The sequence below is a fragment of the Trachemys scripta genome, chromosome 18 (genome assembly GCF_013100865.1).
Source record: "Trachemys scripta elegans isolate TJP31775 chromosome 18, CAS_Tse_1.0, whole genome shotgun sequence".
In the NCBI taxonomy this organism is placed as follows: domain Eukaryota; kingdom Metazoa; phylum Chordata; order Testudines; family Emydidae; genus Trachemys; species Trachemys scripta.
This window is the reverse complement of record NC_048315.1, coordinates 19786071-19813168: the sequence shown is the minus strand read 5'-3', so window position 1 is coordinate 19813168 and position 27098 is coordinate 19786071. Positions and strand designations below refer to the sequence as shown.

Sequence of the window (27098 nt, the reverse complement as noted above, 5' to 3'; positions counted from 1 at the left end):
ACACCTTCCTTCATATATATTGCCTGTTAAAGGTCACCCCCTGCCCTGTTCATAAGAGCCAGGTATGTGTCAGTTCTTCATCTAGGCTGCTGCCCTCCACTCCAGAAGTGGTTGCATTTCAGTGGTGCTGTTTGTGTACATTTTATAAAGTGCCCTCATGGCTGATGTATTTGACCAAGCACTTTACCCTCGCACCTCTTCCCCTCCTCCCCCGATATTTTTATTGATATTTCCAGTTAAGTTGTAAAGAGGAGCAAATGGTTCTGCTGTCCCTTATCTTTGTGTTCATTTCTGCTCCTCAGCTGCACGCAGGGGAAAAGTTCAGTTGTATCCTAACTGGGAGAGATGATGATTTCTGCAATGATGGTGTAATCCTTCGTGTTCTTAGCAATGTCAAGGTTCCTGGGATGGAAAATCATTGCTGCCTTGTGTTTCAACTTCCTTTTTATTAATGGTATCTGTGTGTTGAGTCATGCCGATTCAGGAGCGTCATGTGGCTGCAGAAATGTGACACAGATTGTGAATCTGCCAAGTCATCCCATCTGTTGCCACAGATATTTAGCTGTGATTCTCTATATCGGCAGCATACGTTCTCCGCCTTCCCTTTCCTTTGGTAACTTGCGTCAGCATTTTCTCTGTAGCCGTCATGTGTTGCTCTGACTGGAACTTCTGCTTCAACAACTCATTCTTAAAATAAATATTTTCAAGCAAATTGAACTTTGCTTAAAGCTTTGAACAGGGACTTGGGGGCTGTTAGTGTTTGCCCTTATGCTGTTGAAGCCACTGCTAGATGTGGTGATGGTTTTTGTTCTCTGGCCACCTTTCCACAAAGAATAGCACAGCACTCAACTAGTAATATCTGCGTGGTGGGATCCATTATCAGTTCTCTGACTCTTGGAATGTACATCTTGGGTAATTGAAACTATTCTCTTCAATTCCTAATTGCAGGCCTCTGAGTATGTGTTGCCAAACATGTCCTCTGCAAATCTGCCAGCAGCCTCTTACGTTAATCTCCATCTCAACCTCCTACAGGCGGCTGCTCCCACTGATTTTACATGTTTGGAAACAATGAGTAGCTTGGCTTATTGCTTAGACTAAAGGTTCAGGGTAGAAGAGTAATGGTGCAGAAAACCTCACTCTAGAACTCTTTTCTTCTGTTTTCTGCATTGCAAAGCCCTGGACCAAAGGTGCCAAAGTCAGTGATTGTATAGAACCAGATTCTGGATAGACCTTGCGTGGGTGCACTGTGGTTGTGGATGGAACTGGAACACTTTCTAGCTTGCATGGCTTGTCTATGGGCTGGACACAGTTGCAGACCTGATGGCAACGTGTCCTGGACGATCCAGTGCCTGAAAACTCCGTGAGACTGAAATGGGCAGAGCCCGAGTTGTCAAGTTAGGGAAAAGGAGGGAACAGCCCAGAAGAGTAGCTTGGAGCTTCGCTTTGTGCAGCGTTCCTGAATCTTCTCATGCATGCATGAATGTATCAGTGGAGCTACACCCGATTTACATCAGTACAAGTGAGAGGAGAATCGGGCCCAGAGATTTTGTCACTAGGTGTGGTAGGGAGAACCCTGAACTCCAGTCGTGGGGCATATGTAAGACATGGGGTAATTCTTTTACCCTGTGTGACACTGGCGAGGCCTCAGCTAGAGAATTGTGTCCAGTTTCGGGTGCCACATTTAAAGAAAGACGTGGGCAAATTGGAGAGAGTTCAGAGGAGAACAACAAAAATGATAGGTCTAGAAAACCTGCCCTATAAGGAAAGGTTTAAAAAACTGGGCATGTGTAGTCTGGAGGAAAAACAGTGGAGGGGGCCTGGTAACATTATTCGTGGTCTGTTACAAAGGGGATAGTGATCAATTGTTCTCCATGGTCACTGAAGGCAGGAAAGAAGTAATGGGCTTCATGTGTAGCAAGGGAGATTCGGGTTAGATATTAAGAAATCCTTTCTAACTATAAAGATAGTTAAGATCTGGAACAGGCTTCCAACGGGGGCTGTGAAATCTCTGTCATTTGGAGGATTTTAAGATCAGGTTGGACAAACACCTGTCAGGGACGGTCTAGGTGTACTTGGTCCTGTCCCAGCACAGGGGGCTGGACTAGATGACCTCTCCAGGTCCCTTCCAGCCCTTCAGTCTTATGATTATATCACCTGGAAGTGAAGCTGACTTAATATATGTAATTTCAACAATGTCTCTATACCTATCTGTTTCTATTAATGTTGGGTCACAGATGTTTGTATAAATAAAAGGCCTCTTTGTTTACCTTGCAAAAAGCCACAATGTTTGTTTTTTTAGAAAGTTGGTTTGGTTTTCACATCTCTGGGCTTTGGGGGCATGTTCTGAGATTTGATTCTTTTCTAGTAACCGCATAGCAAGGGCTCACCACCACAGTCCAAGCCCCACTATGGCGACAGGATGAGTAGCTTAAACCTGTATTCTTGCACACCCACAACTGCTGTTGAAGTCTGCTCAATCCCGAAGTCAGCTTTGGGGAGTGAAACTTTCCTTGCAGATAGAGAACAAAACAACTGTGATAGAGAAATCTTTGAAATAGGGACGGGGGAACTCCTTTACTTCCTGGCGGTAGGCTTCTGTACCTTGTGCCAAGCAACTTGAGTTTTAGGGCTCTCTCTCTTGTTCTCAAGGATCTCTGTGCATCTCCATTTATCGGTGACATGCACTGTGTGCCAGAGTTGCAGGGAGAGTTTTTAGGCTGCCGGCAACTTTTCAGGACATTTTCTGCCAAGGACTGTGTTTGTACTAATGACTTAATTAACAGTAATTCACTAGTGTTAGGGTCTGGTCCTATGACGTGTTGAGCACCCTCCACTGACTCTGAACTCAATGGTGGAGGGCGCTCAGTGCCTTTCAGAATCGGGCCCTTTGATGCTCCCGATTTCGTGAAATGTCTGGCGCCGAAGTTAGATGACTTTTAATTAAAGACAAATTAAATGTGCATGAATTCACTGCTGTAGAACGTCTCTGCGTGACTTCACAATGACCTGAACTATACATGGCGTTTAGAGACCAGACCTTCTAAATCTAACACAATACAGAGCTCTAAGCCTGAAAAGGGACCGTTTCAAAGCTGAATGGGCTAAAATATAACCTTGCCTAACATATCCCCCCATCACTACTTTGTTTGTATTCTATTACTGCCTAGAGGTCCCAGCTGAGATGCGGGCGAGGGAGGGGATTCTGCATTTTGCTAACGGTCTAAATAGACAAGGCCGAAAAGGAAATATACCCCACTTCACCAATGGGAACCGAGGCTCACAGAGATTTAAGGCCCAGGTTTTCAGAAGTGATTGGTTATTTTTGGGTGCCTCAGTCTTTGCCCATCTTCAGTCGCCTCAGAGGGGCTCGCGTTCTAAGTGCCCACCGTCTGTAAAACAGGCCTTTTAAAGTGTCTCAGGTTGCGCCTATTTGAAATCCCCCCCGATGGGAGTCTCTGAAGTAGAAATGCTGGTTTGGCTGTGTGCAAAGGGACAGTGGAGGTTAAGAAGGATGGGTGAGACATCTAGTGCTTGGTCCTGCAGTCCTTCCTCATGTGTAACCCCACCGATTCCCGTGAAGCTACTCCAATGTGAGTTGGGTTGCAGGATCGGGGACCCTCTTTATTTTCTGCATGGACTGGCAAAAATGCACCTTGTGGAAATATCTATCTAATCAGCTGCCTACTTGTTAGTAGGCCTTCCACTTCCTCCTTTCTTGGGCAGATCGGGGCTATAAAACAAAGCAGCTACCATATTCAGTTTCCCATGTAGGAGTCAGCAACTTCCATCTGTACTTTTTGCTGAGACCTTAAAGAGAAGTTGAGAATAAACGGGGGCATAAGGCAGGAAGAATTAAAGAAAACAGAAGTGGTGTATGAGAATGTGTCTTCTCCAAATAGTAACTCAAGGTGATAAAGGCAGGGCTTTCCTTGCAAACAAGAGACCAGGTGGGGTCAGAATTAAAACTTATTAGCTCTTGTCAGCTGTAGGTGACTCAGTGTCTCATCTGCCTACAGATAAGTTTGTATAGGCCAGTTAGTACTGAAGAGTAAGTACAGCGGTATGAGAGAGCTGGATTCTTCCCTGACTCATGCGTCATTCTGACAATGATGTTGCAATTGCAGAGTATGCTTTATGATAAAGCCTCTGTAAATGGATCTATGGTATGACCCACCTCAGTTGGCTCAGGGCAACCTGTGGTGATGCTTAAAGCCAATCCTTACCTCCCGGTTAACACTCAGGTCTCAGAGTTAGTTTGCAGAGCTGGTGGCTAGAAAAAACGTCACTTTTAGGAAATCCAGGCAATAAACAAGGAGCCCCATGATGTCGTTTTCAATCACTCCTCAGAGTAGAATTGCATTCTTAGATTCTTGAGTCAATTAGAACTCTGAACAGGTCTGAGAATCAATTGTTCTGTGTTTATTCCTGCACTAGCCTTGCCAAGTTGGAAGTGCAAGCTCCTTGAGTGGTGCACCTGAAAGGCCAGTCAAATGTCACTGTAAGATGCATATGTGCTTCTCTACACCCTCTGCTGAAGTGCTGATTGTAGCTTTCTACAGCAGTGCTTTTCAGCCATAGTTCCACAGCAACATCCCACTGGAAGGGTTCTCTCAACAAAATTTTTGGTGGCCTCAAAGCGTATATACTCGTTCATTAGCCCGTTGGTTTATAAGCCGACCCCACAAGATGGTTAGGTAAAAATAGCAAAAACTGTATGACCCTTTCATAAGTCGACCCTATATTTCAGGGGTTGGCAAACTTTGGCTCCTGGACCGTCAGGGTAAGCCGCTAGCGGGCCTAGATGTTTTGTTTACCTGGAGCGTTCAAAGGCACGGAGCCCCTCAGCTCCCAGCATCCGCGGTTTGCCGTTCCCGCAGCTCCCATTGGCTGGGAACGGCGAACCGCGGCCACAGGGAGCCGAGGGGCTCCATGCCTGCAGACGCTCCAGGTAAACAAAACGACAATGTATTAGATATTCAATTCAATGATTCCATAGAGTTTAAAATCATCAAAGTTTGGTGTAGACCCATTTGTAAGCCGACCTCCACTCTTTGATGCGTCACATTTTTATCAAAGATATTCGGCTTATGGACGAGTATATGTGGTAATTAACTTTAGGAAAAACAAACAAATATGGACATATAAACGTCCAAGTCATTGTAATTTATTTATATAGGGTTTTTTTTTTGCAGACTCAATAATAAAAATAATATAAAATTGTGTCTATTCTTTACTGGACCTAAACAGACTAGAAACACAAATAAGGCGCTTTGCACGTTCTTGTCTTTTTTGTTGTTTCTTTTGCTTTCATGTGTTGTTTTTCTTTAAATGTCCTAGCTAGTAAGCCTGCTGCTGTGAAAAGTGATACTTGTATGTTAATATCACTTTTCACAGCCTTCCAGCTAGCTATTAAGTCTGCTGTGAAAAGTGATATTAACACACATACAAAGATCACTTTTCACAGCAGATTTACTCAGCCTTGGCAAGACCAGGGACAAGTTAAGCCCTGGATGGGGAGGTGGCAGCGGGGGCCAGGGACGATGGGAGGGGTATGAGAGCCTGGGGGCCGGAGCCCGAAGCCTTGTGTCTGGGGGGGATGGGAGCCTGCCACCGTGCTGCCGGAGCCTACTGCCCACCACCCCAGGGCTGAAGTCTGACCCCACCGCCTCCAGGAACTCAGTGGCTGCCTGCTTCTCCAGTGTTTGTCTCTTGGGAGAGGGGCAGGGCCTGCTGGTGGCCCCAGGGAGAGGGGCCACTGCTTTGGCCCCCCACATCACCGCTCAGGAAGCTCTAGCCGCAAGAAAAGCCCCTTGTGGCCACGTTTGAGAAACGCTGCACTGGAAGAAGCCATTTCATCCTGCCCTCACAAAGCTGTGCCAAACCAAGTCACTGGGACCAATATGTACTTTCCCCTTCAGATGTCTGCATGCGGCTCCCCCCGACCTCAGTGAGAGAGAACCTCTTGTTTAGAAGCGTGTGTTTGTGTGAGAGAGAGTGAGCTCTTGAGAATCTAGGGCATGTGAGCTGAGCGTGAATGGCCAGCCTTTGTCAGGGCTTGGCTCCATGAACAGTTGGACTGTAATTTACGGCAATTCACAGAGCCTCCAAGCGAGTGAATTTTATGCTAACATACACATCCGATCTTGTATTTTTTCTGGAGGATGTCATGCAAAAACCATGCTGCCTCAGGCTGTGATCTTGTGAGCTATGCTTCCTTACACTGGTCCCGTACTTGTAACAGAAGACACACTCCAGGGGCTGCCCGGAGGGGTACTGATGATTCAGTATACGTGGCACACTTCCCTTTGCTTCAGTGCTGGACCAACTTCCCCATAAGGTGTTCAGGGATTCTGTTCTTGTGGTGGCACCATCTTTCAGACCAGATATAAAAGCAAGCCTTTGATTCCCTTTGACTATTAAATTTTCTACAACACTTCTTGCAAGCTTGTTAACCTCTGCCCTGGTGAGATTTCAGCTTGACCGCGGCCTTCCTCAATTTGCCTGGTGGTTGTACTTCCGGGTAGTGTTCTCCTTACTGCTCTGCTATGCATTATTGAACAGCTGGTGACTGTCGTTCCAGTGGGAGATAGAGGATCATGGGCTGGTGGGTGGGCCTGGCTCTTTCATGGCGATTAAACCACTTTGAAATCCTTCAGGATGAATGGCACCATATTTTCCAAAGATGCAGAATAAATCTCTCCTCACTTTTTAGGGGTTGGAGCTGGTGCAAGATGGTGAAAACAATATTGTTGAAGCTTGTGTCCAGTGGCTGCTCCCTCTCCCTTTGGGACAGGGCAAGTGGCTTTTGAAATTCACCACCTATCGCACTAGACAGTTTTCCTTCTACACTTCCAGCCCTGCAGTGAGGTTTGCGAGTGAAGCCCAGATCGCACTGTGATTTATGCCTCCTATAAATGCCTTGACAGAAGCCAGCTGGAGCTAAAAGATCTGGAGCTGAACTGGGCTTCTTGATCTCAGGCAAGGCTCTGTACTATAATTGCTCTTGGTTGTGCTGTCGCTTGGCATTTCTCTTTAGCGCGAGGCAGCGACTTTGCCTAAACTTCAAAACAGATGGTGCTTATTTGCATTGCTTGGGAAGGAGGAGAGTAAGCATTCTGATTATCCTCGTATGCCATAGCGTCATCACTCAGCCTCTGGCCTTTGGATGAGAGCTCTGTGAATGGAATGAGTGGAAGTGGCATGAGCTGTAGTAAGCTGGTGGGGAGACTCTACATTAATCGGCTATGTTTTTTTTAGCAGGAGCTGATCTTTGTTACTTACGGTAACATTGCCTAGTATGTTTTTGATAATAAACACAATAGAGGGATCCCTCAGCCCCCCGCTGCTGGGAGTGTGTGTCTACACAGCATTTTGGAGCATGCCTACCAGCCTGGGTCGACAGACTTGGATGAGTGGGGCTTGTGCCGGCTCTTTAAAATAGCTTTGAAGTTGCAGCTCGGGCTCTGAAGCCCACCCCCTTTCTTAGGCTTCAGAGCCTGCCCACAAGGAGGAAGGGTCCCAGAACCCAGGCTCCAGCCTGAGTTCAAATGTCTACACCTCAGTTAAACAGCCCCATAGTCCGAGCCTCGTGAGCCCAAGTTAGCTGACGTGGGCCAGTGTTGGGTGTTTAATTGCAATGTAGATATAGCCGGTCCATTGGCCCCGGGGGGTGGGGGTAACTTAATCGCATCATTTCTGCATCTAAGAACAAAGAGTGTCGGCCATACTTCCATGACGAAGGACTCTATCCTGGGAAGCAGCAACTCTGCAAACAGTTTGGGGCTGTGGTGAATAATCATCCGAACAGGAGCTCCCAGTGAGACGCTGGGGCCAAAAGAGCTAAGGTGATCCTGAGATGTATAAGGAGGAGGAGCAGAGAGGTTATTTTACTTCTGTATTTGGCACTGGTGCAACTGCTTCTGGAATGCTCTGTCCAGTTCTGGTGCCAGCAATTCAGGAAGGATGGTGATAAATTGCAGAGGGTTCAGAGAAGAGCTCTGAGAATGATTAAAAGATTAGAAAACCTGCCTTATCGTGATAGACTTAAGGAGCTCAGTCTATTTAGCTTAGCAAAGAGAAGGATAAGGGGTGACGTGATTACAGTCTTCAAGTACCTACATGGGCAACGAACATTGAATAATGGGCTCTTCAGTCTAGCAGAGAAAGTTCTAACATGATCTGTTGTCTGGAAGTTGAAGCTAGATAAATTCAGACTGGAAACAAGGTGTAAATTTTTAATTGTGAGAATAACTAACCATTGGAACAATTTTCAAAGGGTTGTGATGGGTTCTCTATCACTGACCGTTTTTAAATCAAGACGGGATGTTTTTCCAAAAGATCTGCTTTAGGAATAATTCTGGGGCAGGTCTCTGGCCTGGGTCACACAGCAGGTCAGACTAGTTGATTACAATCGTCCCTTGAGATCTATGAATCACCACTCTGCCAGTTTCCTAATGTGACGCCACCATTGCAAAGACCTCTGTTGCCTACTCTTCCTCTCTGTCAACTTTGTCACTACTCTGTACACAACACGTTCAAATGTCCATAGTCTTCTGGATTGGCAGAGTGCCTGATCATAAGGGAAGGAGCCACTCTGCTCCCATGGATCATGGTTCAAGTTAATCATCTGCTTGCCCACTAAGAAACTAATCTTAGTATGTGGAGCTGGAATAAGAGGAGTTGGCAGCTTGGGGAAGCAATGGAGGAGGAAAAGCAGTAGCTCTTTATTCTCGAAGGGCAGGATGGCAGAAGTTCAGGCAGCAGCCTGGGACTTGTAAGACCTGGGTTCAAGTCCCTGCTCTGCCACACGCACCGTGGGTGACCTTGGGCAAGTCACTTAACCTCTCTGAGCCTCAGTTCCTCACCTGTACAAGGGGGATAATAGCGCTGCCCTACCTCAGAGGTGTTGGGAGGATAAATACATTAAAGATTGTGAAGCACTGAACTAATGTGGTAATGAGGGCCAAATAAGTACCTTAGCCAGATGGATCAGGGGAACTGCTAGTCCGACTGGGCTCACAATGATCAGCTCTTTTTTTTGATGCCTTTCAGGAGTGGGTGGGGGAAATAAGAATCACTGATAAGAGATCGGTAACACACGATTAATTGCATGCAAATCAACATAGAGGTGTTCCTTGAACAGTCCCATCCAATCCATTACATTGCTCTTTGTCATTTCAGAAATCTGTCTTCATCTAACCACTTTAATGATCTAGAACAGGAGTCTGCAACCTTTCAGAAGGGGTGTGCTGAGTCTTCATTTATTCACTCTAATTTAAGGTTTCATGTGCCAGTCATACATTTTAACGTTTTTAGAAGGTCTCTTTCTATAAGTCTATAATACATAACTAAACTATTGTTGTATGTAAAGTAAATAAGGTTTTTAAAATGTTTAAGAAGCTTCATTTAAAATTAAATTAAAATGCAGAGCCCCCCGGACCAGTGGCCAGGATCCGGGCAGTGTGAGTGCCACTGAAAATCAGCTCGCGTGCCGCCATTGGCACGCGTGCAATAGGTTGCCTACCCCTGATTTAGAAGAAAGAAAAAAGCAGGTATTAATAAAACTGACAGATACTAAATGAGTGCAAAGGCAATACTATAAATGGACCTAGGATTTACTAGAGAGAATAGAAAAGTGGACAAAAATGAACAAACTGGGATTCATCTTGAGGAATGGGAACGCGAATGCTGTAGTGCCAACAGGGACCTTAGAGGTGCTAGTGGAGGGCAAATTTGACATGAAATTGAAGCAAAACAAAAATGAACGCAGCTTGGGGAGCATCCAACGAGGCCTCGCACCGCTATGGAGGAAGGTAACAGGCTCTCTCTGTGGCTCTGGTGTGGTTGAGTCAGATGGCAATAAAGTCTGCCCCAGAAAGATACAAGAGAGAAGAGCAACAAAAATGATCAGGGTGGCTGGAGGAATTGACTCCTCCAGAATATGTATTACTGAGGCAAGGGCCAGCTGTGAGTTTGGTCTGGCTCCCATCATAAGCTTTGCCGCTGACGTCGATGGGAACCAGATCAGAACCTCTGGGAGAGGCACAAGGCTACAGCTGTTTGAAATGTGCTCGCGCCAAGGATGGAGTGCAAGCTGGCTGGGGTTGAAACAACTGGAAAGCGTGAAGTTTGGCTGAATATAGCAAAAAGCTGCTTTTTCGCAGTGAGATGCTTTAGGCTGTGGAATGATCTCCTAAAGGACGGGCTAGCTCTTGGGACATTGAAAGCTATACTGGACTCAGCATGTACTGGTTGGTCTTCTCCTACGTCTCTCCCATCTCATTCCAGTGACGCTCTGGCACTGTTTGCACGTTCATTATACGTAATTTATTTTTTTTCTTTCCCCTTTCTAGTGTTGCCAGTTGCCATGGGGGATTCTGCCATGGACTCCACTCTCCCCCCTCCTGAGAGCGCTGTCCCAGAGGGCACTCTCTTTAGCATGACCGATGTGTTCCTCTTCTCACTCATCGTTGGCCTCCTTTCCTACTGGTTCCTCTTCCGCAAGAAAAAGGAAGAAATCCCTGAATTTACCAAAATCCAGCCAACGTAAGTGACTGTCCTGATGAACTCGGGATGAATGTGCTTCTAAATAGCATCGGTATGTTGTGAAGGGGAATGCTCACTGCCAGTCACACCTAGTGCTCAGGCGAGGGTGTGGCAGGTTGTCTTCTTCCTGGGTGATCCCCTTTCTCATTATATAGTTGCCCTGTGGTGATCTGTCCTTTCAGTGTCTCAGCACTCCGGCCGGGTCACATGTTCAAGTCTAACTTTTTTCAGGTTACACAGAGTCCAATGATGAAGTCTTCAGAAGTCAGCGAGGGCTTCAGGGCTTCCTCCCTTGCATCAGGGCCTTGGGTGTGGACCCTCTTACCTGCAGGGTCTTCCCAACTTGGTTTCTTGATGAGAGATAGACTTCTGTCATTGTCTCCTTTTTAGGCGCTGGTAGGGGAGCCTGGGACCACCCTCTCCACTGGGTGCCAATCTGGGGCCCCAGTGATTGGCAGCTAAGCCCTGCACATTGGGGTGCTCTGCAGCTGCCTCCCTGGATCACTTCCTGCCAGTGCTCTCTCTTCACATGGGGTAAAGTAACTCGCTGAACACACAGATAAAGTTTCTGACCTTCAGCAAGTCACCAGTCCCTGCTTTGCAGGCTGGGTCAGGTCAGTATCACCTGGCTTCAGTCAGCAGGAGCCCCTGTGGTGCTCCTTCCCAGGAGTTCAGAGCACAGGTCAGCTCCCCTCTGTTGTGTCTCTGCCACTGAGTTACTCAGCTTCCCTTTTTACCAGCTTTGCGGGTGTGTGTTTGGGGGGGCTGCCTAGGCCCAGAGAAGCTCCTTAACCCTTTCTTCTCCAGTGTGGGGTTTGTATGCCCCATCACATACAGTCATAAAGTTTCTCCAGTTTCCCCTCCTCCCACTCCTCTGTAATGTCTCTGTTAAGTGAGATTAGCATGTAAATCCTATTCTTCCCAGCCAGGGTGGAAAAGCCAGGCTGGCCTCACACCTCTGGGATGCCAGAAGGGGAGGAGCTGCATCCCCAGCTACCAGAGAGTAGTTAAGTGGTACCATCAGTGCTTGTCTTTACCTTGTCCCACTGAGTTGTAGGGTGGGATGGGGAGGTTTGCCACTCAGAACTGTGCCATGTAGAACAGGAATAAAGTCTGCCTTGGTGCCAGCTGTTGTACCTGGCCTCTGCTTTAAACACACTTCCAGAGTGAGGCGAGAAAAGGCTGCCCTGTTTGGTTATTCTCTTCACTGTCATCCACTGCTTTGGATTTCTGCCAGCCTGGAAGGTGAGACACTAGGGATCAAATGAATTTCCTGGGTGGCAGTGTAGATTCAGTAGACTCCTTCCCATGCAGCAGCAATGGTATTGCCCAGTATTGACTTCATCCACTAAGGTGTGGGGTTAATGTCTCCACAGGGATCCTCCTTCAGAAGAACTGTGATGTGGGGCCGTATGGGTGGATGGAGGCTCTCCGACAGTGAGGGGGGGGGAAGGTCAGAGAAGCAATCATCACTTAGGTCTTTGTTTGGGGCAAAGAGCACCTCACAAAAGGATTGGCATGGTGGGGTAACGTCGGGAGACTTTTCTTCATAGTTTCCAGCGTAGAGGAATCATTAACAGAACTAATCAGATGACCCACCAGCCTGTGACCTGAATATAGAGCCGGATTAACTGAATGCTTTTGAAACCCAAAGAGCCAAATTCATGCCTCTTGCAAGTGCTTGCGAGGCCACTGAAGTCAGCAGAGTTGTGCATGCTTAGAGGGCTGCCCCACATCTCTTCGCTCTTGACAGGTATTAGAGGGAGGAGGAGAGTTAATGACTGTCTCCTTTATTTATTTGTGGGCCGTTTCACCCTCTCCTTGTGCTGCACTTGCCCGTCTCTGAAACACCTCATAAGAGCAAGGTGGCAGTGCTGGCCGATGAATCGCAATGGCCCACGTCCTGGCTTTTACTCCCCTTACTGGTGCCAGCCTCCAGCAAGACAGGAGCAGCATGTCTGAAAGTATCAGGCTGTACCTTGCACTGCTTAGCAGTTGCTTCCGGCTCTGGCAACACGAGCATCACATCTGGGGAAGCGCCTTTATTAGTTACTGAATCAGAAAAGCACTCCAAGCATTCAGGGGTTTAACCGGGACTTGTCTTTGTGCCTGACTTTCTTAGGCCTCGTATATCTGCACTACAATGTTATAATTCTTCTAGATCAGGGAACATATTGAGAGAACTAGCCCTGGGCACAGTATTCCCCAGTGTTAGTTGGGGCTGGGTGTTTGAACTCCCTTGTACCCCCCCAGCCAGTTCCTTAGTTCTCCCCACCAGCATTTTTAGTCATTGTCCTTTTATTTTCTCCTTTATAAACAAAGCCCAGCTTCATTAGTGCCACCTTAAAATCAAGGTGTCAAACCCACAAAAGCTAAGAAATTCAGAGTTCTTCGAGTGCACCTGTCCAGTCCCCTTCAGGTCTGTGCGTGCCCAGTGCCCCAGGATCAGGGATTTTCCCCTTAACGTTACTGGTTGGGGCTGCACATGCGGCCTCTGTTGCCTCGTACTGTGGCATGATGGTAGAAAGGGCGGAGCTGCCCTGACCGCCTCCGTTCTTTCTTGCTGCCTGCGATCGGTAATTGGCATGTGTTGGCTTGCTTCTGCAAGTTTATCCCCTTCTGGGGAATCTCTCAGCTTTACTAGAAATAGTTGGCACTTGTTAGTGGTTTAGATTAATGTACGTCTCATTTGTTGTTTGGATTGTTTTATTGGCGCATCAGTTCCCCTTTTGTACCGGGCGCAGACCCCCAATACTAGGGTATGCCGCGGTCTCCAGTGTTTAAGCCTTGTGCCGGCTGCAAAAGATCTGTGCCGGTAAGTTACCCTCATTCCACCTGCCTAAAGCGTCTCAGCAAGGGTCACATTAGGGACCGCTGTCATATTTGCAGGGACTTTCAACCTCAAACGAAGAAAGACCGAGATGGAGGCTGCCCTGCATCCACCTTCCGAGCCTTACCGCTTGGGGCATGCAGCACAGGGCGCTTCAGCGTGGGTGCGGAATGCCTCTCCGGACCCTGTCTCGGGATGTCGGCAGTGGATCCAAGGTTGAAAATGAGTGCATGGGCTTTCATGGTAGTCTCTGTTCGGCCACTGCTTTAATCTCGCTCCGGTGTTCGGCATAACTGAGGCTGTGCCCTGCACTTGCTGGGCTGTAACTCCCCCGTGTGGATGCTGTGGGCATGAACTGAAAGGTTCCCAGTTGTCAGACAGGATTACGTGAATGAGGAGGAGGATGGTAACATGGATTAGAAACCTTTCAGTTCGTGCCCGCAGCAGCTGCACTGGGGAGTTACAGCACAGCACTTCATTGCAGCAGTGTAGACAAGCCCTGAGCCTCTGCTTGGAAGAGAGGCCAGGAGTGAGGCAGATTGTGAAATCCCTGAGGTGAAATGTCACACGCTAACAGAGAGGAAACAGCATGGCTTAGTAATCTAAACCGTAGGAAAATGGATCTCGCCGGAAAGAGGGAAGTTCGCTCCCTGGCTAGAAGTTTAAAGGGAGGAACCCACATTGTTCGCAAGCATCTTGCAGTGAAGTCACTGTATGGGGCAAAGAGGGGAGTGTGTGTAAGAGAGAGAGAAGCAGCTGGTGCTATGCATGGTCGTTATTCACTAATTGTCATCTGTCCTAACTTCAGTCCTAACCTGTGAGTTTTCTTGGACCATTCAAGCACGCCTCCCCCCACCAATGGACTTCATTGTGAATTTAGGGTGACCGGATGTCCCCTTTTTTTAGGGACAGGCCTGATATTTGGGGCTTTGTCTTATATAGGCCCCTATTACACCCCCACAGTCCCACCCCGGCCTGATTTTTCACACTTGCTATCTGGTCACCCTTGATGTATTTATCTGCTCCAGCCTTCATCTCTGGGGAGTTTAATAAGAACCGATCTATCATGATGGGAGCTGGAGTAGCCAGGGATCTCAAACTGGGACGCTGAATTAGATTCCTGTCTCATCTGCTAAAACTCCCAGGGACAGCTCTTGTGAATGCGAATCGCACACAGCTTCAAAGGAGACGGTCTTGCGCCTTGCAGAGAAACATGCCATAGAGGAACACTGAGATTCATCTAGCTCGCTTTGGGCTGTTTGCTCCTGCCTGTCCAATATGTGACCATCTTCCATGTAAAATCAGTAGCAATTAGCAACATCCCTAAAGGACTTCACAGAGTCTCCAGCACTTCCCATTTGATGTGCACTGAAGGAAGAGGGCATGCCAGGGTCATAGGAGAAACCCCTGTCTCCCATCCTCTGTTGCATATCATGGGATGGCTGGCAGTATTAACCTGATTCATCTCAGGCACTGCAATAAGACATAGGGCAGTGATGGACTCTCAGATAGCTTGGCCCTGTATTAAGGCTTTAACCATGGCCCCTTGGCTGGAAGGAGCATCCCAAAGCCCCCCGCTCCCCCCTTTTATCTGCAAGAGACTTGTTGCCCCTAGTTTTATATTTTTGTTTGGAGAAGATGATTTGGTGTTTATGAAAGTAAAGGAGCGAATCACTTATTGGGGCGGGTGGTTAGTGCAGCAAGTCTCCGTCCTGAGCTTCGGTCCTGCCCATAAGCAGAGACTGCTGGCATTGCGAGGCTCTTTTCTTTATTTTTGTGATGTTGGCCAACTCTTTTCTGGGGCTGAGAGCCGCTGGCCATCTTGTAGGGCCTGATTTTCCCCCCCCACCCTCACCCCCGTCCTGTGTCTTGTGTCATCATTTACTGCTGTCTGGGTGGCAGCTTTTCACACTCACTTTGCACAGGTGTCCGTGACTACACTAGTTGCAAGGCTGGGGAGAATCAGGCTCCAGATCTCATCAAGACAGTCTTTGAGCTGAGAGGAGCTCATGTCCTAGCACCCCTTCTGTCTCCCCCAGCAGAACACGTCATCCATTCTGCACTGAACACCAGGTCTGTCTGGGCTGCTTTGTATGGTGGAAGCATCCAGCCACACACATTCCGTTCTTTTCCCTGCTAAACCTGAGCAAGGCGTATGGGCATTTAGCTCAGAGGCTTGGGGCCAGTGGGAATCAGTTCATGGGGTTTTCACCCCTTTATCCTGCACTGTCACTTAGTCTAGTTCTAGCGGTTTTGCACCGTTCACACCACGTTGTCGTCCTTGTGTGACTGCACTGGTGCTCCACGGCGGGGTCATTAGGAGCTGTGGAAGAGCAGTACCTCCTGTTTTCCCTTGAAGTGTGAACATCTCCTGCCCACTGGAACATTGCCCGTTTCCAACAGCTGAATGAATGCAGCTCGCAAGGTTGTCCTGTAACAGGTGTGGATGTAAAGGGGGCTGGGAATTGAGCCTTGAAGTGGCTTCTTCCCATGCAATCCAGAGTCGGCTCTGCTGCAGTGACTGGCTGAGGCTTCATAAGTCATTGCCTGGATGGTTTTACTAGTTGCCTGAGCCGTAAGCCAGTGGCCCCAGAAGCTGCGTGCCTGCCACCAAAGACAAAACTAGCGTCTGCAGCTGGATTGGGGCCCTGTGACTGTGGTTGTAGCTAAATTTTTAGGATAGTTGGACTCTGGAGGGAAATTTTATCTGGGGATTTACTTCCCTCCCATCCTCTACTTGATGATCAAGGGTTTCCTACTTGATAAATATGCAAAATCAGTGCATTGCAGAATGAGTCTATCCGTTACTACTAACTCTGGCTAGCGTAGCCCTCTTGATGGCTTACCCTGACGCTGATAATGGAGTGACTAGTCAGCCATTCTCAGCTGGGTATATTAACCAGGCAGGACTTAGAAGGCCTGATCCTAGTAAATACTCAGCACCCTCAACTCACTTGGATTTCAGCGCCAGCTGCAATTGCTCAGTGCCTCTGAGAATCAGGCCCACAGGGGCAGTTGGCTCTTGGCTGAGGCTACCAATGACTTAAGTCCAGACCTTTATCGTTACAGTGTGTTGGATTTATTCAGTGCTGGGATTTTCCTTCCTCTCCTCTAGCTCAAAGAGGCTCCGTCATCTCCCTCTGGTGGTGGCAGATGTCATGGCTGGCAGAAGGCTTCCCAGGTTGCATTGTCTTAATACCACTCCTCAGACTGTTGTGGGCATGTTTGTCCCTATCACGGTATAAAGTTGCCGTTTGTTTCCTACCCCTCTCAGTTCAATCCGTAACTACAGCAGTGCCGTGCTTTTGTTTTTTAAAGTCATGAAAATCAATGTGGCACATTATACTTGTTGTTTCCCTTGGTAGATTTCTTCACTATGCTTTGATTCACATCACTTACTAATATAACCCTTCACTGGTGCTAGATGTTTGCAACAGGGCTGTGTCCAGGGCCGGCGCAATCCATTAGGCGACCTAGGCAGTCACCTAGGGCGCTACAATTTGGGGGGCGGTGACCGTGGTGGTATTTTGGCGGCAGGACCTTCCGCCGCCTCGGGGGGGGCGGCATTTTGGGGCAGGACCTTCTGCTGCCTAGGGCGGCAGAAAAGCTGGCAGCACTCCTGACTGTGTCCATTTGAAGAGAAGAAAAATCAGTTGCTTGTCGACTTCATGGGTATTAGCTATTTGCTCAGCATCCACTGGGTGTGTCAGGGCAGTAAGCGTTGAGTTAGGTTGCTGGCTCTCTGTTGTTGCAGTGTCTGTCTGTGCTGATTATGGAGCAATTTAGTGTGTAGCCTAAAGTCATGAGATGGAATTTAATCGGTTGCCATGATGGATGGACGAGGCCAGATAAGAAGACCTCACCTCTGCCCGTGAAAGGAGGGAGCTATTGATAGATTAGTCCTAAGACGTATTGGATATGAAAATGCTACTACTTGAGAGGTGGATTAAATCCCAAATTGAGATGTAGCTGTCAGTAAGTGAAGAATTTGAGTAGTTATCCAGATTTCAAAGGGGATAATTCCTAGATGCCCTGCTGGAGAAAATGCTGCAAATCAAGACTCTTCCGTAATTGCATTGGGCTAGAGGTTGCGGCCTGCCCAGATCTCCACGCAAAACAAACTGAGCAGTGGAACCAGGAGTTGGGAGGGAGACGGGAGGTGTCCGTGCACTGTTACTTCCCAGAAGGATTTAGTTAGTATGAGCTGATGCTGGGATGTTTAGATTGCGCTTTGTTAGACAGAAAGCGTTCTCTGATTGTGATCACGCAGAACAGGATGTGATGGTTCCTTGGATCGTGTGTGGTGGGAGTCTACTACTGTGTTTCTGACCCCAAATGTGGCTGTTGAGATTATTATGATCACTAGGGAAACAGTGCTTGAGCCAGAGATCCTGTTCTGGACAGTCTGAATTGGATGGAGAGCGTCCAGCAATGCATGCGATGTGGCAGCATTCTGTCACGGCTGGGGCACGGAAATAGAAATCAGGACTCCAACGCTCACTCGCTGACTTGGGCAAGTCACTTGACTCCTCTACGCCTCGGCTTTCCCTCTGCAGAATGGAGGTAACTTCCTCACAGGATGGGATGTGAGGCTTAATGTCTGTAAAATGCTTGAGACCTTTGTACAAAAGACTGTGTATAAACGCACAGTATAGTTGGCCGTTCGTGGCAGCTAGCGCATTGAAACCTAGAGAAGTGTGCTTGCAATTTTGACCATTCAAAGACTTAATTGAAACCGTTAGGGTAGCAATCTTCGAGCGCCTGCTCTGCAGATGTCATTAGAGAGGAATGTCCCTTTGATCTCCATGGGCTCAGGGACCAGTGAGTATGCAGCTTGCCTTTGGGTGGAATTTTTGGGGACCTAGCTCTTTGCAAGGCAGCATATGCATTTTTCGTGATCTTAGATTTCTCACCAGGCCCCAGTGCATTTCTCTGCTGCGGTATTTGTGAGACAGAGAATACGTTGAGACATGTTAGATGGTATGTAATTACCGTATTTTCCGGCGTATAAGACGACTGGGCGTATAAGACGACCCCCAACTTTTCCAGTTAAAATATAGAGTTTGGGATATACTCGCCGTATAAGACTACCCCTCTTCCAACGCACACCAAAAAAAAATTAAAAAAACATCAGATTTGATTTCAATATGGTAATTTTAATTCAAATGCTTATGACATGCAGGTACTTAGCAGGAAAACTGTCACTTATAAACATAAGGCTGTTTGTCATCAAACATGTAAACATAAAACAGTGCAAGTGGATTAAACTTTTCCTAATTCACTCTAAAGCTGAAAGGAAGGATAAGACATGGGAGCTGCCATGCTGTTTGTTTTCTAAGCTGTCAACCAAACTTGAACTTATGATGATAGGAGGAAGATAACAAACAAGAGAGAGAGAGCAAGTGCCGGGCAAGTCCCTGGCGAGTTAGCAACGCCCATCATAACTGCAAGCTACGGTATTTTTACAGGTTTTGCTGGCGTGACAGTTTCCCTTTAAAAGCCTTCAAAATCCTCCTGTTCGTCATCTGATATCATAAGTACATCAATGACATCTTGTGATACATTTGTAAGGCAGTCATCGTATGGATCGAATTCCGTATCAGATGGTGTGGTCTCAGCTTCGGCTTCCTCATCATCTTGCCACAAGTAGTCGTCCTCCATACCATCTAATGAATTTGATATGCCACACTTCTTGAAAGACTTGATTACTGTTTCTGCATCAATATCATTCCAGGCTTTTATAACAAACTTGCACAAAACATCTAACTGTGGAGCACGCATGTTTCCTCCTTTTGTGAATGACTTTTCGCCGCTAACCATCCATTCATTCCACTGTTCTTGAATGCGATCTTTAAATGGCTTGTTTAGGCACACATCCAGTGGCTGTACCAACGATGTCAATCCTGCAGGAATAACTGCCGCATCTGTGTTTAGTCTTGCAAGCATTTGCTTGGTGCTGGGAGTTAAATGAGCCCTGAACATATCCCACACCAGTAGACTACATTTTTGAATAAGTCCACCTGGTCGCCTGCTCCATACATTATCAAGCCATAGCTTTACCCCTTCTTCATCCATCCAGCCTTTTTCATTCACATGTACAAAACAACCAACAGGGAACTTGAATTTCGGCATTGTTTTTCTTTTAAAAATAATCATTGGTCTCAGTTTGGCGCCATCAGCTGTGCATCCTAGTACCACTGTAAAACTGGACTTCTCATGTCCTGTTGTTTTAATTAAAATTGTTTTTTCACCTTTTTGATGGACAGTTTTATTTCCAACCATATCAAAATTCATTGGAGTTTCATCCATATTTCCAATACTACTTAACGCATAGCCATGTTTAGTGCGCTGTTGTATTACGTATCGATGGAAACTATTTACTTTGCTATCAAGATCTGCAGGTAATTTTGGGGCAATTTTCATCTTTTGCCTCAGTACCATATTATGCCTTCCCATGAATCTAGTACACCAGGATACAGTGGCCTTAAATCTGTTGCTGTGATCTGGGTTAGATTTGGCCCACTGAAGTGCAAACAAATGTATTTTATTTCGTGTCACTACATAACCGTTTTGGCGATGCTCATTCACCATGTCTGCTACATGTTTTTCGAGTTCTGGCCAATGTGGAGTGCCTCTTCTTAATGCACACTTACCCCTTGGCATACTCTTTAATGCTTTTTCATTTGCTTTCCAGTCCCGAACCATCTTTTCTGTTACTCCATATTGTCTTGCAGCAGCGAAGTTATTATGTTCCATGGCAAAGTTTACAACTTTAAGTTTGAAACTGGCTTCATATTTCTTTCTTCTTGCTGGTGGAGCCATGATGGGGTTTTGACTGTTGGACATTTGTATACTGTACTGTATGTACTGGTGCTATACTGTATGAACAGGTACAGATACTGGTGCTGTACTGTATGTGGTACCCAGTATACAACAACCAGCCAATCACGGCAAGCGATATACCTTACCGGCGATTGGCTGGTTGTTGTATACAAAGCCTGCTTGGATTGGTCAGCTCTCCCTGCCTGCCCAGCCCTCCCTGTCTCCAAGACTATCAGAGCGGTAGTGCAAACACGCCTCTTTCACCCGTCTGGCCTGCCCTTGTATCCTATTACCTCCTTCTCTGCCTCTCAGATCTCGCACATGCGCGCCTGTGCCGCTTCACTGCAGTCCTCAGGAGCGAGATCTGAGAGGCAGAGAAGGAGGTACGGTAATAGGATACAAGGGCAGGCCAGACGGGTGAAAGAGGCGTGTTTTTCTGGGCACAGCGCCGCTCTCTTTTTTCCATACCCCGGGCGTCCCGGACGCCTGCAGCTTGCTCCGCCCTTCACTTACACCTTCCCGGTGAGGCGCCCCCTCACCTCGTCATCGGGCGGGGATGCGGCCGCGGCCGTTTTTGAGTTCCCCCCACCATATGCGGCGACCGCAGATTCTCCAGTCCGGCTTGGAAGTTTCAGCACCCGCCCTATAAGACGACACCCGGCGTATAAGACGACCCCCGACTTTTGAGAAGATTTTCCTGGGTTAAAAAGTAGTCTTATACGCCAGAAAATACAGTATTTTCCATCTGTCCTGCAGCATTATTTGGGACGGAAACTGGCTTATCTGTATCCTCAAATGTTAGCAAGATTCATTCCCTGTATTTAAAGGGCTTCCTAGTTTTAGGAGTGGTTCCAGTTTCTTAGCTTGATTAGTTAACTTATTTGGGGCGGGGGGTGAGAGAGAGCGAGAGAGCGAGACCATCTCTAATTTAATTTAATATGACCCCAAAGGGAACAAACTCGCTATGATCAATACAGCCTTTCTTCCTAATGGATGGCACTACCATAGTAACATTCAGCGCTGCCTCTCTGGTGTCTGGAATCGCTTCATTCAACCTACATGGTTTCCTTTTTAAAAAAAAATGAAAAAAGCGGCTATGATATAAACTGTTGCTGAGGTAACAAGGGTACATGGGAGGGAGTTTTATCCCCCCCCTTCCATACAGAAGAAGGGAAGTTGCAAGGGGGGGGGGGGGAGTGTGCTGCAGAGAATCATGGGAGGTTTCATTCTCGACTCCTAATTCCTTTCTGCCACTGCGGCCAGATGTTGCAGTTTCTCAGGGTTGTGTGGATCTTCTTGGTAACTTTCAAAGCGTCCGGCGAGAACCCTAGCGAACTGAACTGCTCCGACCATGGCCTGTGCAGGGACTTGGCGTGCAGGCTCCGTTCTCCGTAACAAAAGGAAACTGCCGATTTGGCTTTAAGCTCCGAGCGGTGCAGAATGGAAAGGCCTGCGTGCACATTTTTCAACAGCTAAGTTAAAATCTCTCCCTTCTCTGACGGATACAAAAGCTGTGGGATTCTTTTCGTTTGCCTTTTTTCCGCCCTAACCATGGGATGTGTGTACTCGGTCCCGCAAGAGGACCTGACTCGGGGGAGGTGAGTCAATCTTCCTGATCAAGCAAACTGTAGATCTTATTCCCAGGACCGCGTCTCTCTTAAGAGCTGCATGTAATTGTATATTGACCTCCCTGCTGAACTCTGAGGGCAGGAAGAGAAGGGGAAAGGAGGTTCTGCCTAAGGCTTGCTACTTGGGCAGAGAAGTACAAGAGATCGCTCGCTTTCTGTCCAGCAGGGCGGAGGGTGTAAAAGGCAGTTCCTGTCTTTTTCTGACTCAGAGCGACATCTGGACCTAGGATCTTGTGCTGAAAAATACGTACAAGTTAGTGCCATTGGGGGTCCTAAGGAGGAATATTTTGGGGGCCCCCACACACAATACTTGCCAATAATAGGGGGACCCCTTGAGCTGATCCAGGCCTAAGCAGTTGCTTAATCTGCTTATGCCTAGCGCCAGCTTGCAAATTGGTGACTAAACAAGACTGCTCTGCTGGGAGGCTGCTGCCTTGGGCGCTTTCTGACGGGATGTGGATGGTTACGATCTGGAGACTTCCAGTCCATCAGGCTGCGTTGGCGGGTCTCTCTTTTGAACTGTTGGCTTTAAACTCAAACCAGAGACAGAGTCGCAGGGAGGTTCTCTGCATTTTTGGATGTTGGTAGGAAGAGCGAGAGAAGCATAGTCTGTAGTTGTATATTTTAAAGCTGTAGGTTAAACCGAGTTAACACCCCCTCTCTCTGCCTGGTTTCTCGCTTGTGGTACAAACCATACCATAGACTATTAGAAATAAAAGAGCATTGTACATATTGATGGTACTTTTCACTCCTTAGGTTTACTGTTTTGGTTCTCTCTCCTTTTGGGGCAATGAAAATAGACTTGTGGTATGGCTTTTATCATCAGTTTCTGTTCATTTTCACATTCAGGTTCTCCTGCTCTATCAGGGTGCTGCAGTGGGTTGTAAAGACCAAAACCTGTTGTCTTTAATTTGTTTGGTGTTTATGGAGCGCCCATCACCACAGTAGCTAAACGCTAGATGAATGTGTATCTAAATAAGAGACACAATCTTCATACTGTGTATGGAAACATATTTTCTTTTGGTCTTAAGTTGTGTAACAGCTTCTAACAACCTAATCCCCTGATGGCTTTCCCTTAAAATTGGTTTAGTACAGCTGCTGTGTATGTTACAATGTCTCCGTGGATCCAATCATTGTCTGATGCTAGTTTCTTCTAATGGCTTAGACCTCCTTGCACAGTTCTCTCTCCCCGACACTTAACCTGTAGCTGCAAGGGACTTATTTCGTGCAAAGAGAACCGGGTCCAGTCAGAGCCTAGTGAGGGGAGCTGTAGCAGTTCATTATTTTGGGGTGGGGAGAGGAGGCCTGGAGAGAGATGTATTTGAGCACATCCCCAGCACAAAGAGAGCTTTAGACACATTCTCTGGGATCCTTCCCTCGGGGCCGCGCGGGTTAGGAAACTGTTAGCGCGCTCTGCACATTCTCACACGGTCAGAAGCCAAAGCCTCTTGTTTTTGCCCAGAGGCTCCTCTCTTCCCACGGGAGACCCAGCCTCGCATTCTTCCACTGTGAAAGGGAAATGGGAACGCGTCCCATGTTCCTCGCTTCCTGCGTGCAGCGAAAGCCACATGCGATGAATGAGTGAGCAATCGGCTGGCACTCGTCCTGCTGTCTGGGAAAAGACCCCAGTGTCTAATATGACTATAGCTAGAAAGCCACCGTCTCTCCTGGGGTTCCCGGGACCGGATCGCGTTCTCATACCGTTTATTTCCGTTCACTTCCAGAGTCATCTGGGTCGCTTACACCAGTGTCACCCTTGTGAGGCCAGTGCGGTTGCACTGATGTGACTGAGCCCTTGTTTATACTGCCTTTCTAGCCACTAATGTCCCTAGTGCACACACTATTCGGACTGGGGCAGTTTGTCCCTGTTTCAAAGTGGAGCAAGCTGCACTGATACACATTGCACTATGCTAGTATAAATTGTGTCTATACCAGGGCCCTGCATCAGTGGCTGAAATCCCTGTGTAGACAAGGCCTGAGAGGAGACTTTAGCAGCCTGCTTGCAAGGGATTTTTGGTAGCTCTAATCAGAGGTCTCCAGGTGTTTGGTTCTTAGGGTGTGTCTACACTGTGACGAAAGACCCGCAGCTGGCTTGGGTCAGCTGATTTGGGCTTGGGCTGCAAGACTATAAAATTGCACTGTAGTTGTTCGGCTCTGCGAGCTGAAATCATCTGGCCCAGGCTCTGACACTCGGTGCTGTGGGGTTTTTGATCACGATGTAGACATACCCCTGGAGGCTTGTGGCGCTGGTTCATTCTGTGAGCAGAGCAGCCGTGTTCCTGCACATCCATCTAGGCTTGTCCTAGAAGCTTTGTAATGAGGGGCAGCTGCGCCTGTGGGCTGATGTGCCTGCCTTCTGAGTCAGATGTTGTGTTTAAAACCTACTTTGCTCTAAGGCTAAACTGATGAAAGAGCATCCCTTTACTGCCCCGGAGAGAGGCAAGAACTTCATCCTTCTCTTCTCTTGCCCTGCATTTTCCTCAGCCCTGCCCCATGGACAGCGCCAGGAAGGGGATATCGGTGCGGGGCAGTCATGAGAATCCCGTCGGATAATGAATCTCAGAACGGATCATTTCAGTCAAGAGGTGGGAAAGGACGTTTGAAGGGACTCGGGTGGAAATCCATCTGAATTGGAGGCCAGTGTTGAGCCGACAGGTTTCGAGCTTAGGTCACATTGAAGTTTGCCTGAGACGGGGAGGGAGTTCCGGGGAGCTGTGCAAACTGGAACGTCTGTTCGCAATAGCGAGCAGCTTGTTGGCTGGATTTTGAGATGAAGAAGCCCTGTGACTGACCAGCCAGGGTCCTTGAGGCTTCCTGAACGTAGGGACTGCCAAACCAGAAGAGAATAATCGCACAGCTAGTCTGGTAGCATGTCTCCAGCAGTGGTCATTGCCTGCCGGCCAACACTGCAGCCCTGGTGGGAGAAGGAGGGCTTATTCCCTATCCCAGACTGGGGATCAGTTTTTACTCAGTCCAGGTCTAGATTAGGAGCGCTTTGCCGGTACCGCTATACTGGCAAAGCACTTGTAGTGTGGACACAGCTTATCCCAGCAAAATTGCACTGATCCCAGGCCCCCATCCTTGCTGAGCGAAGCAAGCTATGCTAGCAAAAGCCCAGTGTGATTGATAGAACTGTGTCTGCTCTGCGGGGTTTGCCCAGCACAGCTGTGTCGGTCAGGGATGTCTCCCCAGCACATCTCTGACTGATCTAGCTAGGCCATCCAACGTTGGTAGCGTGGCTCTGGACTTAGAAGCATGAGGAGTAGCAGCCCCTTGTAGTTTGTATCCTAGCTAGCTTAAGAGCAGATGCTGCTTTTATTCATATAGATGACGAATCGTTCTTCCTCCACTCGAGCTCTTTCTTCCTGCTGTAGTGAGTTCAGTGGTTAATGTTGCATAAAAACATTTCGAGTGTTTCCTTTGCATAACTTCATTGAGCGCCTTCTGGGTCTGGTTAAATAATAGCATTTGATTGAGCATCTCAGTGCAACTTGCTGTGTTTGCAGATGTCTATCAGAGCTCTGCTTGCTAGATTAAATAGTCCTTGGGCTAGATTTACAAAGGGGTTTAGGTGCTTGAAGACACAGATAAGCGCCTAGAGGGATTTTTAAAAGTGCCAAAGTGAGTTAGGCACCTGACTCCCATGGGCGCCCCAACCCCAGTGACTGATTATTTCTGCTGTCCTTGTCTGTCTGTCTCTCGTGGCCAAAGCTGAAGCACCACTGCTCAAGGTGAGGGTGTATCCCTGGATTCATAAAGCAGTGATATAATCTCGGTGGCTAGGGCAATTAAACCAAGAACCGTGTCTGGGAGAGAGGGAGCGTCGCTGTTCACTGTGTGTTCTTGGTTCCCAGTGACGGTAGCTTGTGAAGATGAAGGAGGGAACAGAAGTAGTCAGGCCCTACCACCATGAAGAGGTTTATGCTTCCAACATAAGTTTCAATCCATAGCTCGGTGTTCCCCAGTCTGGGGGAGGCACCGGGGAGAAGAAGGTTCATGTATAGCATGCAGCTAGCTCAATAGATCTTTGTAATCCTGAGTCTTGTCTGCATTTCAGGGTGGGGAGCTTAGGAGAGGGGAAACAGGTGTGCGTGTGTGAGTGTAAGTTACTGCCCATTCCTTTTGGGGCTGACTTTCCCCTCCCCTTCCTTCCCCACCCATTGGTCTCCCCTGCACGTATCATTTTGTGGATCGTCCAACTGCTAGTGCTGTTGGAGTGGGCTGATCTCATCTCTCAGGATGGCGAGGGAAAGTCCTCTCTGGACTTGTGAAGACCCATGTAAGTTCCATGTAAGTAGGATCTCAGGGTTGTCAATGCACCTGGGCCCTTGTGAATGGCAGCGGGACATGTTCACCAGGCTGCTCTCCTCTGTAGCCTTATCCCGCCTCTATGAAGCAGGTCTCTTCCCTAGCCATGTGTAGCAATCCCCTCAGCTCCTCCCCGACCTGCTCCAGGCTCTCCGATTGCCCCATTCTGCCTCTCTTCAGATTACACATCCATTGAAAGGGAGGCCTTTGCTGTCTTTCAGAACATCCTCGGTGAGGGAGAGCAGCTTTGTTGAGAAGATGAAGAAAACGGTAAGTTTTTCTTTCTCCTTTCTGAGGCTGTGGAAGGAGCAGGGTCTTCCTGTTCAGCCGGCGTGGAGGGCCTCTTCCTTCCCTTCCTTTCCAATTCCTGTCACTATTCATGGCACTCTGGCGGCGGGCGGGCAGCTTCTCGTGTGAGGTCCTGGACCGCTCCAGCGCTAAAGAAGCAGGAGCCACTTAGCAACTGAGCTGTCTAGCTAGCATCAGCAGGGAGCTGCTGGGAGATGGATTCGGTCCTGCTACTAATGAGCATCTTTGTGCAGTAGCTGAGTTCTGGAAGGCCCGTAAAATTAAATAAAAGGGGGGTGTGTGTTGGGGCAGAGTGGGGGGAGATCAGGGCTGTTTTTAGAGCACTCTGCAGATATCCTTTTGTACTAGGCAGATGAAATCTCCCTCTTTGAAGAGAGGTAATTCGGGTGAGGACTCAGCAGCAAAGGGAAGTGTAATGTGAGGTTGGGGTCAGGAGGAAAATGGTGGAAGTCCTTAAACTCCCTGGCTGATCGTTATTTATGGTAGCACCCACGACATGCTAGGCGCTTCCCAAATGCTTCAGAATGACCAGCTTCTTCTCCAAGGAGTTCCTACTCGAAGGAGCTGTCCTCCAATCACACACTGTTCATCGCTCCCCCAGCCCCCTCCACAGAATAATCACGTGTCACATTTTAGCAGGTTTCCATGGTGGATCT

General features: G+C 47.9%; 1 protein-coding gene across 5 annotated transcripts in view; it reads left to right on the top strand.

Annotated features, from left to right (window-relative positions):
* Positions 1 to 27098, top strand: part of LOC117867416 (NADPH--cytochrome P450 reductase) — a 69276-nt gene that overhangs the window by 19996 nt on the left and 22182 nt on the right. For 3 of the 5 annotated variants that reach the window (XM_034752419.1, XM_034752421.1, XM_034752420.1), the window contains 2 exons: positions 10353 to 10545; positions 26355 to 26403. In XM_034752419.1, coding sequence (XP_034608310.1) covers positions 10367 to 10545; positions 26355 to 26403 — 228 coding nt within the window. In that variant the 5' untranslated portion in view covers positions 10353 to 10366. Of the gene's footprint in view, positions 1 to 9307; positions 9319 to 10352; positions 10546 to 21499; positions 21796 to 26354; positions 26404 to 27098 lie in introns of those variants that run through there. The other 2 variants (XM_034752422.1, XM_034752423.1) reach the window with 2 other exon arrangements.